At 61.9% G+C, this 14,933-nt stretch overlaps 1 protein-coding gene across 1 annotated transcript in view; it reads right to left on the bottom strand.

The window, feature by feature from the left end:
- OSBPL5 (oxysterol binding protein like 5) overlaps positions 1 to 11,676 on the bottom strand; it is an 80,885-nt gene extending 69,209 nt beyond the window's left edge. The window contains exon 1 of the mRNA XM_058689996.1: positions 11,580 to 11,676. Coding sequence (XP_058545979.1) covers positions 11,580 to 11,594 — 15 coding nt within the window. The 5' untranslated portion in view covers positions 11,595 to 11,676. The remainder of the gene's footprint in view (positions 1 to 11,579) is intronic.
- Between the last annotated feature and the right edge of the window lie 3,257 nt (positions 11,677 to 14,933).

Genomic DNA, 14,933 nt, shown 5'->3' with positions numbered 1-14,933 from the left:
TTAATAAAGTCAAATATTGTTTGAAGGAGATCCTCATTAAGTTGTTACTGCATGCAATACGGAAGCTACACACACACACACACACACACTTAGGTCACGTTAACAGAGGTATGTTGTGTATATCATAGGAGGTGAGGATCCCAATGCACTGTAACCTGCATAAGCCCACCTGAGCTCCAGCTGGGACACTCAAAAGTACTTCCCCGTTTTGAACGACGCCAGGGGCAGAACCAGGGCCCAGTGCATTCCCTCCAGGATTCGGAGGCTGCAGCCTGTCTCGGTGGGAGGGAATCGCACCGTTGACTCTTGATGCGTGTGTGGGCGAGCCGGCGGTGGCAGCCTCCCGCGCGGGTGACGCCGCTGTCTGGGGAAGCCGGGCTTGACTGCCTCATCCTGCCAGCTCCGGATTCCACGATGCAGGTGTGGGTGAGGGCGAGTTTCTTCTTTGAAGGTTTTTATTAATGAAAATAAACGTGGCTTGAAAGGGAACCACGGGCTTCGAAGCCTTCCCATCCCGGGTGTTCACGAGGTCCGGCTGACGTCAACATAAATGGGAGCATGAGCTCCGGGAAACGGTGGCCGTGGAATGCGGTTTGGGGAGCAGCTACGGTTCCATAAGAGGAGAGGCAAGTGGCGTAAAAGATTAGCTCGTCTGCTCCATCGGGGGCTCAAAACGTGGGCCGTGGGCGGCAAATCCGGTGCCCACTCCCCGGCCTGGCTTCGTCGGAAGGGCTGTGCAGAGGGATGGCTCTGAGCGAGGCGGGGAGCGGTCCCCGCGGGCCGTCTGGGAACCTGCGGCTTCTCGAACGAAGCCAAGGGGTGTGAATGCGGGAGCTGACGCCAGGACTCGACTGCACGTGGGCCAAGAATGTGAAGGGGGAAACAATAGAACGACGGAAAGGCACGTCCTTCAGCCTGGCGTGTGCCTGGCATCCTCCCTCCGCAGGGACGCGCGGCTCCCAGGCTGGGCCGCTTTACTCGTGAGCCCACCCCTCCCTCAGCTCTGGGCTCTGGCCTCGCTTCCTCCTGGAAGCCCTCCCGGACATCCCCTGGCTCACTCACCTCCCCCGAGTCCCCTTGGAGCCCCATCTGTGTGGGTTGTCGGGCTCTTGAGAGGACTGGGGGCTTGGCGGGGCTCACGGTCCAGCCTGTGAGAAGGAGGGGATTCTGAGGTCCTTGGTCCTGGGGAATTTTGCTCTTTGGGTTCTGGACAGGGAGGTTTTGTCCACGCCAATCACGAAGATATGAATCTGCTCTCTGCGGGTGGCTCCCCAGACAGCCGCGCTGGGGTCACTCAGCCCCTCTTATTTCCAACCTGGTTTCCAAGTCGGGGCTCTGGAGTCCCCACCTCCTTCCATAAAGACCCTCCCTGACACCTAGGAGCCCGCCCAGGACCCTGAGGTGCAGAGTAGGAGAGGGCCTCCCCCCCCCCAACCCCCATTCCCAGGGGCTCCTGGGTAATTGGTGGGAGGGGGGTGGAGTTTTACAAGCACCCCAGGTGACGCAAATGCACAGCCAGGCAGACGAATTGGGTCCCTTGGGGGGGCCCCCAACCTCCAAAGCCACAGGCAGGCCACAGACAGCTCAGCTCAAATTGGCTCACTTGCCGAGCCAGGGCCCAGGGAACAGAATGCCAGTCGCGCAGGTTCTGGGGTGCGAAGGTCTCCCCCCGCCACTTACGAAGGATCATGGGATGGAAGGAGCAGGGAGGGAGGGACAGCTTGGCTGGATCTGGCTGCTGTCCTTGTACGGAAGCAGGAGGTCCGGTGGGTGTGGGTACATGACCCCCGCCCCCAACACACGCACAAACGCCTCTCTATTTTAGAAATAGGTCACTTGGAGCAAAGCACTGTGAGTGGTATACTCCCCCCACCCCTGTGGGCTGCTGGGATTCCAGCTCTGGGCTCGGGGCGGGGGTACGCAAGGGAGGAGTAGGGCGGGCCTGCCAGGGGTCTGTGACCCCAGAAAGTCACCAGGGGTCCCCTCTGCCCCCGGAGAGGAGGGGAACAGGCTGGTGCATCTGAGGGCGGGCCTGTGGGGAGGATGGAGGAGGTGGCTGTCGGCCCTGTGCAGAGTGAGCAGGAGCCCCCAGCCCTAGGGACACAGTCCGGGTGCAGCTGGCACGGGGTCCCACGTCTCAGGGACGGGGGCGGGGGGAGGGGCGGTGCGTGGCCCAGGCCTGCAGCCAGCCCCACCCCTTCCCCCTGGCCCGAGTGCTGTTTCCTGCACTCTCTGGCCTCCAGCCAGGGTAGGTCTTTAGGGACCCTGGGTCTGAGCCTTCCTGACAAACAGCAGGCTAAGGAAGATGGGGGCACTCTAGGAACGATGATCCCTGCCCCCCCCAACCCCGGGCAGGCCACCCCTTTCCTGGTGAGAGAGAGGAGCGGCAGAAAGGGGACCCTCCCAGTGGGCACCTCTGCCCCAGCCCCGAGTACGGGCCCCGGGGATGGAGTCTTCTCGGCGGGCCCAAGTGGGCTCCATGCATCTGTGGACTCTGGTTTGTCCGCGGCACCCTCCTCGCCTCCGCAGCCCCTCTGTCCCCTGCCCTGCCTCCAGGCTGGCCAGGGGCCCCTGCTGAGATGGGCAGAGGGAAGGCTGTGCTCCGGCAGAACCAGGGGCCCGTCTCTGCAGCCCTGCCACGTGCCCCCTGGTCCCCGGGTGGGCAGGGGTGAGGGTGACGGCTCCTCTCTCTGCAGGGCCGGTGGGGTATTGCTGTTTTCTGGGGCTCTCCTGCAGATGCACTCCCTTACTTAGGGACCCCCCCCCCTCCCGAAACCCAGTATGGGGTTCTCTGGATATGCTTAATGGCTCCTGGACACCCAGGGCTCTGAGTGCTATTCTGACCTGGTCAGAACAGCTCTCTCCCTGCTAATTCACACTAAGGGTGTGAATGATTGCCAGTAGCTTATCTGGGATCTTTCACTAAGAAGCTCGGCATTCTTACTGGGAGGCACAACCTTATTAATCTTGATCCGAAAGGGGTTTGTGGAGAGGGGCTCCTGGGGGGCTCAGTCAGTTGAGCATCCGACTTAGGCTCAGGTCATGATCTCACGGTTCGTGGATTCAAGCCCCGCATTGGGCTCTGTGCTGACAGCCCAGAGCCTGGAGCCTGGAGCCTGGAGTCTGTTTCGGAGTCTGTGTCTCCCTCTCTCTCTCTGCCCCTCCCCTGCTCGCACTCTGTCTCTCTCTCTGTCTCTCAAAAATAAATAAATGTTAAAAAAATTTTTTTAAAAAAGAATACGGACTTCAAGCCGTATCACAAAGCTGTCATCATCAAGACAGTTATGGTCCTGGCACAAAAACAGACACTCAGATCCATGGAACAGAATAGACACCCCAGAAATGGACCCACAAACGTACGGCCAACTAATCTTTGACAAAGCAGGAAAGAATGTCCAATGGAATAAAGGCAGTCTCTTCAGCAAGGGGTGCTGGGAAAACTGGACAGCGACACGCAGAAGAATGAACCCGGACCACTTTCTTACAGCAGACACAAAAATAAACTCAAAATGGATGGAAGACCTAAACATAAGACAGGAAGCCATCAAAATCCTCGAGGAGAAAGCAGGCAAAAAACCTCTTTGACCTCGGCCGCAGCAACTTCTTACTCAACACGTCTCCAGAAGCAAGGGAAACAGAAACAAAAATGAACAAATGGGACCTCATCAAAATCAAAAGCTTCTGCACAGCGAAGGAAACAATCAGCTAAAAGGCAACCGACAGAACGGGAGAAGATATTTGCAAACGACAGATCAGATAAAGGGTTAGTACCCAAAATCTATAAAGAACTTATCAACCTCAACACCCAAAAAATAATCCAGAGAAGAAATGGGCAAAAGACATGAATAGACACTTCTCCAAAGAAGACCTCCAGATGGCCGACCGACACATGAAAAAATGCTCCACATCACTCATCATCGGGAAAATACACATCAAAACCACACTGAGACACCACCTCACACCGGTCAGAATGGCTCACATGAGCAACTCAGGCAACGACAGATGTTGGCGAGGATGCGGAGAGAGAGGGTCTCTTTTGCCTTGTTGGTGGGAATGCAAGCTGGTGCAGCCGCTCTGGAAAACAGTGTGGAGGGTCCTCCAAAAACTAAAAATAGAACTACCCTACGACCCAGCAATCGCACTACGAGGCATTTATCCGTGGGATACAGGTGGGCTGTTTCGAAGGGGCACACGCACCCCAATGGTTATAGCAGCACTATCGACAATAGCCAAAGGATGGAAAGAGCCCAAATGTCCATCAACAGATGAATGGATAAAGAAAATATGGTACATATATACAATGGAGTAGTACTCGACAATCAAAAAGAATGAAACCTTGCCGTTTGCAACTACGTGGATGGAACCGGAGGGTATGAAGCTAAGCGAAATTAGTCAGAAAAAGACAAATATCATATGACTTTGCTCATATGAGGACTTTAAGATACAGAACAGATGAACATAAGGGAAGGGAAGCAAAAATCATATAAAAACAGGGAGGGGGACAAAATGTAAGAGTCTCTTAAATGTGGAGAACAAACAGACGGTTACTGGAGGGGTTGTGGGGGGGGGAGGGGCTGAATGGGGGAGGGGCACTAAGGAATCTACTCCTGAAATCATGGTTGCCCTATATGCTACCTAACTTGGATGTAAATTTTAAAAATAAAATAAAATAAAAAAAGAATAGCCATGGGGCGGGGGTGGGGAAAGGTGAGAATGATGGGTCAGGTGTCTCTGAAACTTTATTCTGCCAGACGGCCCAGCAGGTTGTCCAACAAGCCTCAGACTCCCCCCTCCTGTAAAATGGAAATTTTAACACCCCTTCTTGGCCAGGTTTTCAGGAGGGTTCCATGAGAGAATGCCGGTGAACAGCAGGGCCCTGTGCCTGGCATACAGTAGGCACTCCATTAATGCTCCGTGGTGTCTCAGCGGTCAAGATGGGTGAGGACTGGTGCTGGCCTCGGCCCTGTCCTTCACAGCGATCGTCGTCAACTCACCAACGCACAGAGCTGTCCCCCCTGCCTCGCACCTTGTGAACTAGGCAGCCTCTGGCTCCAGCCTGGCCTCGGCCCCGCCCACCTGCTCCCCCTGCACCCGCCTCCCCCCTGCAGCTCTGCACCTAAAGGATCCGAAGGATCGCGCGATCCCACAGAATCTCCAGTGGCCAGTTCTGCAAACCCTTTCCCCACGGTGACCTCTGCTGGTCACTGGAAAGAAGGAAGTTGCTCAGGGAGAAGTGCGGAGCGGGGAAGATCTCACGCATGCCCGGGGCGGGGCGAGAACAGGCTGGAAGCCTCCCGGTGGGCGTGCGGGGCTGGGGCTGGTGGAGGGCTTGCTTAGGGAGGGCGCTCACTCCTACTGGCTACCCTCACCTGCGGGAAGCGGCCGGCCCGGGACACCAGGCAGGGATGCCGTGATGCGTCTACCAGCCAAGAAACGCCAGAGATCGCCTAGGACCGACGGCCAGAAGCGGGAGCGACGCCTGGACCAGACTTCCCCTCGGCCCCCGGGAGGAAGCAGCCTTACCTAGGCCGTGATCTCAGACCTGCAGCCTCCAGGTCTGGGAGGCGCTAAATGCCTGCTGTTCAGCCCCCTGTCTGGGGGCTTGGTTACAGCCGCCCCAGGACACTGATACATACCTACGGGTGCAGGTAGAAGACTGAGGCACCCCAGGGCCCTGACAAGGGTCTTAGGTGGGCTCATGAGGGGGTGACAGGTGACCAGCAGGCGTCAGAAGGGCCCTGACCGCAGGTTTTGATCACGTGGCCTGTGAGGGGCCAAACCAAATGTGGCTTTTCTCCGGCCTGGAGAAGGGAGAAAACATCTGAGGTGCAGCAGAGGAGAGGGGCTGGGTGGGGGGCTCACCAGCTCAGGATCCCAGCAGGCCGTGGGCCCAGGCCCTCGCCACCTGCTTCGGGGAGCCCCTGTCCCTCCTGCGCACACCTGTTTGGCCCCCCTGCCCCCCCACCCCCCCCCCCACCCAGCTCTCGTGACTTTGTTGACTTTCTGGCTCGACTCCGAGCCCCTGCGGCGAGGTGCCGCCCGTAAGGATCTCCAGACCCCCTCGAAGGTTTCCCGGCGCGGACACCAAGGCGGTCCGGCCCCGCATTCGGCGATGGCATCTGTGGGAAGCCCTTAGCCCGGCGCCTGGCACCTTGCAAGGCCTCCTTGCTGATGTACCGGCCCCAGCAACCCCTGCCTCGCCCACCCGTGTGCCCTGCACCCTCCGGATGTTGCAGAGAACTCGGGCAGGGCCGACAGAAATGAGAAGGAGCTTGGGCAAGAAGAGGGAGAGGAGACAGCCTTGCCAGGCCGGGGACGGGGAGGGGTGAGCTGGGATTTCAGCAGCTGACAGGCCCCGTCTGTGCCAGGATGGCCTGCTGGTCCTGACTTCTCCTTCACACAGCTGACAAGGACGTCGAGCCGAGGCCCGTGGCTCCCGAAGGCTGCAGGGTGTCCGGATAGCCGTGGGGGCGGCCCGCGGGCCCCGGGCAGGAGGCTCTGAGCGAATGTGGCTGTGGCTCCACCGTCTCCCAGGGTGCGGGGCCTTCGGAGCCCGGGCCTGGGGCCTGGCTTCCCTCTCTTTGCAGGGGCCCTGGGAGCCGGGTCTGCTCTGCAGGTGGGCCGGCAGGTGGCGGGTTCGAGTTGGCTCAGCCCCGCTCTTATTACCAAGGTGCCCTGGACGGAGCCCTGGGTGCACCTTTCGACCCCCCTGGGGAGCGAAGCAGGAAGGTCCCACCTCCTGGGCGTCATTTGGGCAGACAGACGGCGAGCAGGCGGGCGGAACTTGACCAGCCCGCCCAAGGTCAAGCTGGGCCCACTCTCAGCAGCCCCTCCCTGCTCGCTCCCAAACTTCCGCGTCGGCAGGGCGCTGTGCCTCCTCTCCAGGGCCTCACTGCGCCCCCAACCACCGCAGATCCTCGCAGGGCCTCGGAGGGAGGGAGGCGTCTCCCCCCTGCTCAGTTCCGTCCAACACCTTCCAGGGGCTTCCCTCGGCCCCTCGTCCGGGCAGCCGCACGCTGGGTCTGGAGGCGGCCCCGCTTCTGCCGCTGGGCTGTTTGCTCCCTGCACACCTCCGAGACCTCCTCCACGGCTCTCCAGGCCACGCTCCGTGCTCTGCCGTGGCCCCCGGGTGCCCGCACGCATGTGTCTCCTGGTGCCTGGTGGCCCGGGCTCGGGACTCCCTCCCTGGTGGGCTGATTCCCCGGGACTGGGCCTCCTGGGTTGGTGACGGCCACTCTGCCCCGCACGAACCGTTTGACCTCGAAAGTTACCGAACGTTGGGGCGGGCGGAATTTGAGGGGCACCCGAAGACCCTTCTTGGGCCTGGATCCTGTGAGTGTAGGAGACGTGGCTCCTGGGATTGTGTCGTATGCCTTGGCGACAGTGATGTGAGCCCCCTGCTTGGTTGACTTTGGGTTCATGGAAAGGGAAACTGGGGGCGGGCCTGAGGGCTGGGCCCGGGGGTCAGACCCGGGGGAGGGAGGGGGCTCCTGAGTGAGGGAGGCCTCTGCACAAGGGAGGGTCTCCATGGCCGGCTTGCAGGTAGAGGAACCCTGTGGCAGGGAACTCGGGGCGGCCGGCTGGCAGTCCGCGAGGGAACGGACGGGACCTCAGTCCTACAGCTGCAGGGAATCGAATTCGGCCAATAACCCGAATCAGGAGGAGCACAGCTGGCAACGTGATTTCTGTCTGTGGGGCTCTGAGCACAGGAGACTATCTGGGGGTCGGTTCTGTTTTTAAATGTTTATTTATTGACACAGAGAGAGAGGGGGGGCGGGAGGAGCAGAGGGAAAAGGAGACAGAGAATCCCAAGCAGGCTCCGAGCTGTCAGCACAGAGCCCGACCCAGGGCTCGAACTCACGAACCATGGAAGGGTGAGCTGAGCTGAAATCAAGAGTCGGATGCTGACCCGACAGAGCCCCCGGGCACCCCGTAGCTGGGGGTCATCTTAAGCTGCTTGTTTGTGACAATTTGTTCCACGGCACTAGCTGACCAATACGACTGCCGCGTGCCTCCGTTTCCCCAGCTGTGAAATGGGGTCATGGGGCCCTTACTCACAGGGAGTTGTGGGGGTTCAAGGAGGCCCCCAGGACAGTGCCCTCAGGAAGCAGGAGGGAGGCATGGTCACAGCGATCATCACAGAGCCCTGTGCTCCGCGTGCCCCACTGCTCTATTCCCCATCTGCTCAGCTCTTTTCCGGGGCCCGCGGTGCCTTGGGGGCCGGATGGGGGCCGTGTGCAGCTCTTCCCTGCCCTTCCTGGCCCCGAAGGAGGTTACACAGGACAGTGCCCATAAATGCTTGCTGAAAACATCCACGGCCGGACAGACAGACGAGCCGCTGGTCAGAGAAGGGGCGTGCATCCCACATGGGGTCTGGCGGGCCCCGGCTGTTATGCTTGGAGCAAGCAAGCAAGGCCGATTGACGGAAGGGCCGATCTCTCAGGGGTTCCCTGGTGAGGCGGTGGGTTCCTTTCCCAGGGTGGGAGCCGGCCTCCTGCGGAGCCAGTCCTCAGGGCCCCCGTGAGCTGGGGAAGGAGCCCAGAGACACAGGAGCCGGCGCGGCCCAAGGGATGGGAGGGGGAGAGCCAGGGACCCGGGGCTCGGGGCGGCAGGGGTCTGGAGGACGGACGTGTGTGTGACAGGGATGGATGGGACAGCTGAGGCCTGCCATCTGGAAGACGCTGGCTTCTTCTGACTCAGTCTGCCAGCTGAGATGTGAAATTTGCCAGCTGGAAATCAAGGCCCAGAAGGGCCCTGGGACACATCCCGGGTCACCCTGGGGCTGGGCAGAGAGCGGGCTCTTCTGGCTGGCAGGGTCTGGGCATCATTGCCTGCCCTGGCCTCGCCCAGGGGAGAGAGAGGGGGAGGGACCCCTGCCGAGCCCTCGGTGGGGGCTGGGGTGGGACAGGAGGCCCATGTGGGACCCGGATGGTCTCCGTCCCTGGTGGCTCCTTGGGAAGGGAGGCAGGAGCCCAGCCAGGAGGCTTGCTCCCCCACCATTACTCACACGGGCCCAACGGCACCCCCAAAATATCTAGTACCTTCACTTCTTCCTCTGACTCCCGCCAGCTCCCAGCCCCCCCCCCCCCCACCTCGGCCCTGCCCTTGGCTACGGGTTTCCTGCGGAAGAAGAGACCTTAAATCTCACCAGCCCCGGAGGCTCCACCCAAAGGTCATAGGAACACCTCCAGTGACCCCGAAGCCCCTCCTTGTGGGGAGAGGCCAGGCTCTGACCCCCGGGGGTGGCGGGGAGGGGCCTGGGCCCAACGCCTGGCTCCCTCTGCTCTCTCTGCTCTCCTCCTTCCCTGGCTGCGGGGCGAGGAGCTTGGGGCCTGAGTCGCCTGCTTGGTATTCCTCTCCTCACCTCCTCCACGCAGGCGGCCAAGGCGAGGAGCCAGCCGGAGGCCTGGGAATGTCGAGGAACCAAGAGCAGCGTGCTCTGAGGGGCAGCGGGTAGGGTCCGGCCCTGGGAGCGGCACACAGTCTCCTAAGAGGGTCACCGCCCAGCCAGAGCCCCTTCAGGGGACGGGGCGCCGAGCAGACCTGATGTCCCCTTGCCGTGGAGGCCAGGAAGCTCCCCGGAGAGGTCTGGGTGGCTGCCCTGTTGGCCTCGGGTGGAGGGGTCTTACCTGCTGGGATGGGGGCTCAGCCCGGCCGTGGGGGCAGGTGCCCTGGGGTCAGAGCCCAGAGAGACGCCAGGCACCCCCAGAGAGCCTTCTGTGTAGCCTCGAGTACCCGGAGCATCTCACCGAGCACAGGGACTTTAAGGACCCGGCCTGTGGGCACAGGGTCTCGTCCCCACAAGCCTTTCAGGAGCCCCCTAACTACCTGAGACATGTCTGCCCTCCAAGGCGAGTAGAAGACACACGGCAAAGCTAATGGCTGTCGGGGCGCCTGGGGGGCTCAGTCAGTTGAGCGCCCGCCTCTTGATTTCGGCGCGGGGCGCGATCCCAGGGTCATGGGATCGAGCCCCGTGCCGGGTTCCGCGCTGAGCACATTCTCTCTCCCTCTGCCCCTCTCCCCTGCTCGTTTTCTCTCTCTCTAAAAAAAGTTAAATAAAACAAAGCTCACGATTGTTTAAAGGGCCCGTGACCACAGCTGACGCACGCAAAGCGTGAGGTCACGATGTGCCAGCCACCCTCCCCCCCCACCCACACACGGGCTCGCCTAATTCTCACACGATTGGCCAGGCCTGCACGAGTATTCGTACCACCATCCCATTTCACAGACAGGGAAGGCAAGGCACAGAGCGGATGCGGGTGTGGCCCGGGACACGCAGCTGGGAGGAAGGTCGACGACGGGAACCGGGCCCCACAGCGCCTCCATGCAGCGCCCGTTTGGCCCGCCAGCTCTGCGGACTTGCTTTCCCCCCCGGAGAAACCTCCAGCCCAGAAGCCTCTGCCCCCGTGGCCCACCCAGGGTCCCGAGGGGCCGCTACTGCCCCGAGGGTGCTAACAGCGCCCCCTGCCCCTGCCCCGTGTTCTGAACCGCGTGCCTTGGCTGCAGCCGCCTCTCGTTACATAAAGGCAGGAGGGAGCACCTTGGTGGAGGCCTCGGAGGCGCGGGCGCTGACCTTCCTGGGCACCCAGCGGGCACCGGCCGGCCCTGGCACTGGCACATCTATGCCGCCGCCATGAAACTCGGAGAAGTGAGGAATTCACCCAAACGTGGAGCCGGGAGGGGGCTGGGTTCGCTCCTTCCCCCAGCACCTCAATGTGACCTACAGCTGTCCCACACGGGAGCATCGGCCGGCACTGTCCCCCCTCCCCCGTGATGCCGGGGTCCCTGGACCTCAGGCTGGGGGTCAGCTCCCCCTGAGATCTCAGGCCTGAGGCCAGGCTTCTTCCAGCACGAGGGGCGTCCGGGCCCCGCACGGTGTCCCGGAGAACCGGCTCTGCACAGGGTCCCCCCCACCCCCCGCCAGCCTCAGGGGCCAGGGAAGAGGACCCCGCGGACCCCACAGTCTGCCCCCAGGCCCAGGAACTCCCCCTCACCGCCCTGAGCACCTCTCCGCCTGGTCCTCCATTCTGCCCATGCCCCCCTTCCCAAGTCTGGTTTTTAAAAAAGAAATTGTTGAGGGCAAAGCCTCCAAAAGTCGCTGCGAAAGGACGGGCGTGCTTCCCAAGTGACCACGAAGGGGCGCTTGTCTGCCCAGAAGTCCCCAAGCTCCCGTCCTGCCAGGCGTCCCCGCCCGGGAAGGGGGCCGGCCGGCCCAGGTCCCCTGGAGGTGGCGCCGGCCCGAGCGAGCGCCCGGGATGTGGGTGCAATGCAGCACGGTGCGGCCGCCCTGGTCCCGCTGCCCACTCGGCTCGGCCGCGGGACGCCGGTGGCCCGGCACGGCTGGGGGCGCACGGGCAAAGCCAGCACCAGGCTGGCGGGCGCACCAGCCCCCAGGGAACTTGGAAGAAGTCGGCAGAAAACTGGGCGCTCCCGCCACCTGCCGCTTTCCGGCCCCCTCCCCACGCGGCTCCAGATTCCCCAAGTCCACGTCCACAGCATCCACAGCGCCCACCACCCCCACCTGCCGCGTGGCCCTTCCCCGCGGGCCCGGGGGCACCCCCTCCCCGGGCGGCACTCACCGTGCAGCAAGGCATAAGGGCGCAGGCTCGCTCCCCGCTCCGGGCTGGTCTCCTCTGCTCCACTGCCTGCTGCCCCGGCTGTGCCAGCCAGATGGCTCAGCCAATGCCACGGACGCCGGGCCCCCCAGCCGGGTCTTCTTGGAGGGGACCCTGCCGCTCCTGAGCTGGCCAAGGTGCACAGGGAGTGTCTGACTGGTGGCCGGGGACGGGGGAGGGGGGGGGCGGTCCCGGGGGCTGTGCGGCAGGGGGCAGGGTGCGGTGGCCGGCAGGGTCAGGGGGTGGCCGCAGGGGACCTCAGCTCCCGGGGGCTGTGGAGGTCAGCATCCTCGCTGTACTCACAGCTGCCCCCGCTTGCACTCTCCAGAACTCGCAGCTGTCGCCTCCTGCCCCAGCCCCACCGGCAGGACCGGCTGCTGAAGCTGCCTCCCGGGCGCCAGGCGGATCTGGTTCCAGCGTGGCTGCGTCCTTCCGAGGTACACGAGGTGACGCCGGGCTGTTACCTAACACCCCCAGCAGCCTCGCCTTCTCTCGGGCAGGTTGGTTTAGGGATTACAGTGGGAACCGCCTAGAAGACCCTCCTGTCAGGGCACCCTCGTGACCTCCCGTGGCCTCTCCTCCTCCTGGCGCACAGAGAGGGCGGGCGACTGCTGGGGTCACACAGCAAGTCAGGGGCACCGGAGAGCCCTCCTGTATCCTAGGGTAATTCCCCACCCCCCTGGGGCATCCAGCTCCTTCCCAGCACCACACCCAGCCCAGCCCAGGCTGGTCCTGCCCATCCCTGCTCTGTCCACCCTCCCCTGCCCAGCCCAGCCCTGCTCACCCCTCACCTGCCAGCCCCGCCCAGGACAACGTCTGCAGCATTGCAGGGAGGGAGGGAGGGTTGACAAGCCTTTTCTGGGAGGTTGGATTGGGAGAGCGGCAGGTCCCCAACATGCAGGTGACCCCTTGCGGGCTTGGGGGAGGGTGGTGGGCTCAGTCCACCTTCTGCGCGGCTGGAGCTTGTCCCGTCCACCTCTGCCCCCCGTGTGGCCTGGTAAACAGCACCCTCGGACCCCTGGACAGGTCCCTCAGCCTCCCGGTGCCTCAGTTTACCGGACCTCATGGGGCTGTGGGGAGATGATCTGTGCAGGGAGATGTAGCCGAGTTGATGGTATGTAGTAAGTGCTCAATAAACACACTGCAAACCATTCTTTCTCTCATTTGATCCCCACGAGAAGGCTTCCCGGCAGGTGGCGAGCTCCCGTTCTACAGATGTGGACGCGGGGTCCCTCCCGAGGCTCAATTATCCCGGTCACTGACAGGATGTCTCAGATGATGGGGAACCCCAGCCTCACGTCTGATGTGCCGCAGAGGAGAGGGACAGCTGTGGCTTAACGAGGCTCACGGAGACCCTCGGGGTGAGGGGGGCCGGGAGAGCGTGTGCATATGTGTGTGTGTGTGTGTGTGTGTGCACATAGAGGGGCTGGCAGAAGATGGAACTGACATGTGGCAGGCGAGGCAGGTGACTTCCCATCTTGAGAGCAGTGAGGGGCCAGGATCCCCCAGGAGACGGGCAGCAGGGCAGGGGCGGGACTGGGGAGGTGGGTTCGAACCCAAGGAATGAGCTCGCTCGCCCACACAAGCAAAGAAGTTTTGGAGCTGCCTCCAGGGGTGGAGAACTCCAGCCTGTCCCCACACAGGTCCGTGGCTATAAGTCCCCAGGCCCTTCCAGGGGGCGACGCCCAATGACTGGCTGTGGCTCGGGGGTGCCGGGTGGCCTCTTGAGACCCAGACTCCGGCTCTGCGAGCCGCCCCTCCCTCAGCCTCCAAGCCCTCCCTGGTCTGGGCCGGGACCTGCCCCCAAAGCCTCTCTGGAGGGAGGCGATGCCAGGAGCCACCAGTATAATATCCAAGGACCCTGGAACAACACTGACATCACGATGGCCTGGAATCGCGGGAGCAGGGGTGGGTACCCCACACCCAACCCTGAGAAGTACAGGCTGACAATCCCCCTACCCAGCCCCACAACGTCTTGACTCCCACATAGACACCAAGCAGCGCTGCCCTGGCTTCAGAGATGCTCGTCCCTGGGTGTATCTGTCACGTTCATTTTCGTCTTGTCCATCTTGTGGGCATTCTAGGATATTCTGCACACATCAGCTGGAGCGAGGGGCTCCCAGCATTTGCCCCTGAGACTTCCTTGTAGACCCCAGGACAGAAGCCCTGTGTGCCAGAGACCAGAAGGAGCCAGCTAGAACCTTCCGGATGTCACCATGACAATGTGGGGTATGGGGCCATCCGATGTCCCACTCCCCCCAAGGAGGAAGGGGGCACCCCAAGCAGGTGCGAGGGGCAAGGGGTGGGACCTCCGCTCCTCGGGCCGGAGCACAGCCGAGGAGGACAAATGCGTGACCTGCAGCCATCAGACTCCTGTGGGCGTCCGAGGCCCTCTCTGGGACCCATGCCTCGTTGCGATGTGGCCCCAGGAGTTGGGAGTCCGTGGAGTGGAGTTCAAGTGACCTTGCTCCAGTGCACGCTGAGAATGCCATCGGTTTGCAGGGAGCCTGCCAGTCGACAAACGGGAAGGGCAGAGTGATACATTTCCATTTTGGTTGCCTTTTGTTGCAAGGGCAGACATTCTGTCCTTTCTGGGGAAGGGAACAAAACTTACCTCACGGAACCGTAGGGTTTGGCAGAGGCCCTTAATCAAGCTGCGTGTGGCTTGGGAAGCTTTCATTTTCCAGGAAATTTGTGAGTCTTGGCCAAGAGGGAAAGTCTGCTCGATTCTTCAGATATCTTTCCTCCTCTCTTCCCCCCCCCATTTCCTTCCTTCCTTCCTCCTTCTTTCCCTTTCCTCCTTCCCCTTCCTTTCCCCTCTCCCCTCCCTTTCTCCCCCCTTCTATTAGTGTTTCCCGAGCACCTAACAGGCCTTTACCTAAAACAGGGAATATCACATTGGAAACAAGGCTCCTGACCCCCCATGCTTGCCTGAGCTTGCGAACAGGTGAGTGTACCCGCTGAGTAGGCTAGTTTCAGGTTAGGATTGAGAGGTGGCTGAGGTCAGGTCGCGGGAACTCAGAGACCTGCCCAATGAAGAAGACTGTGTGTGCGTGTGTGTGTGTGTGTGTGTGTGTGCACGCACGGGGCTGGGGAGGGAGCCAAGGCGCCCAGAGGTGGGTGTAGGGCGGCCATGAGCTGAGAGGCGGAGCATGGAGGTGTGGGTGGTTCTCTTCCTTCTTCCTCCCTTCACCCTTGACAGGGATCTGGGGATGCCTTGAGGGGGAGGAGGAGTGATGGTGAAGACAATGGTGATGGTGACGATGACGTAATGGAGAAGCAGAAAGGGTGCCCTGTCAGGCCCCCAGTGTGAGGTGG

Source organism: Neofelis nebulosa, chromosome 10 (genome assembly GCF_028018385.1).
Source record: "Neofelis nebulosa isolate mNeoNeb1 chromosome 10, mNeoNeb1.pri, whole genome shotgun sequence".
In the NCBI taxonomy this organism is placed as follows: Eukaryota; Metazoa; Chordata; class Mammalia; order Carnivora; family Felidae; genus Neofelis; species Neofelis nebulosa.
The sequence above is the reverse complement of the archived record's forward strand: the minus strand, read 5'-3'. Positions and strand labels throughout refer to the sequence as shown.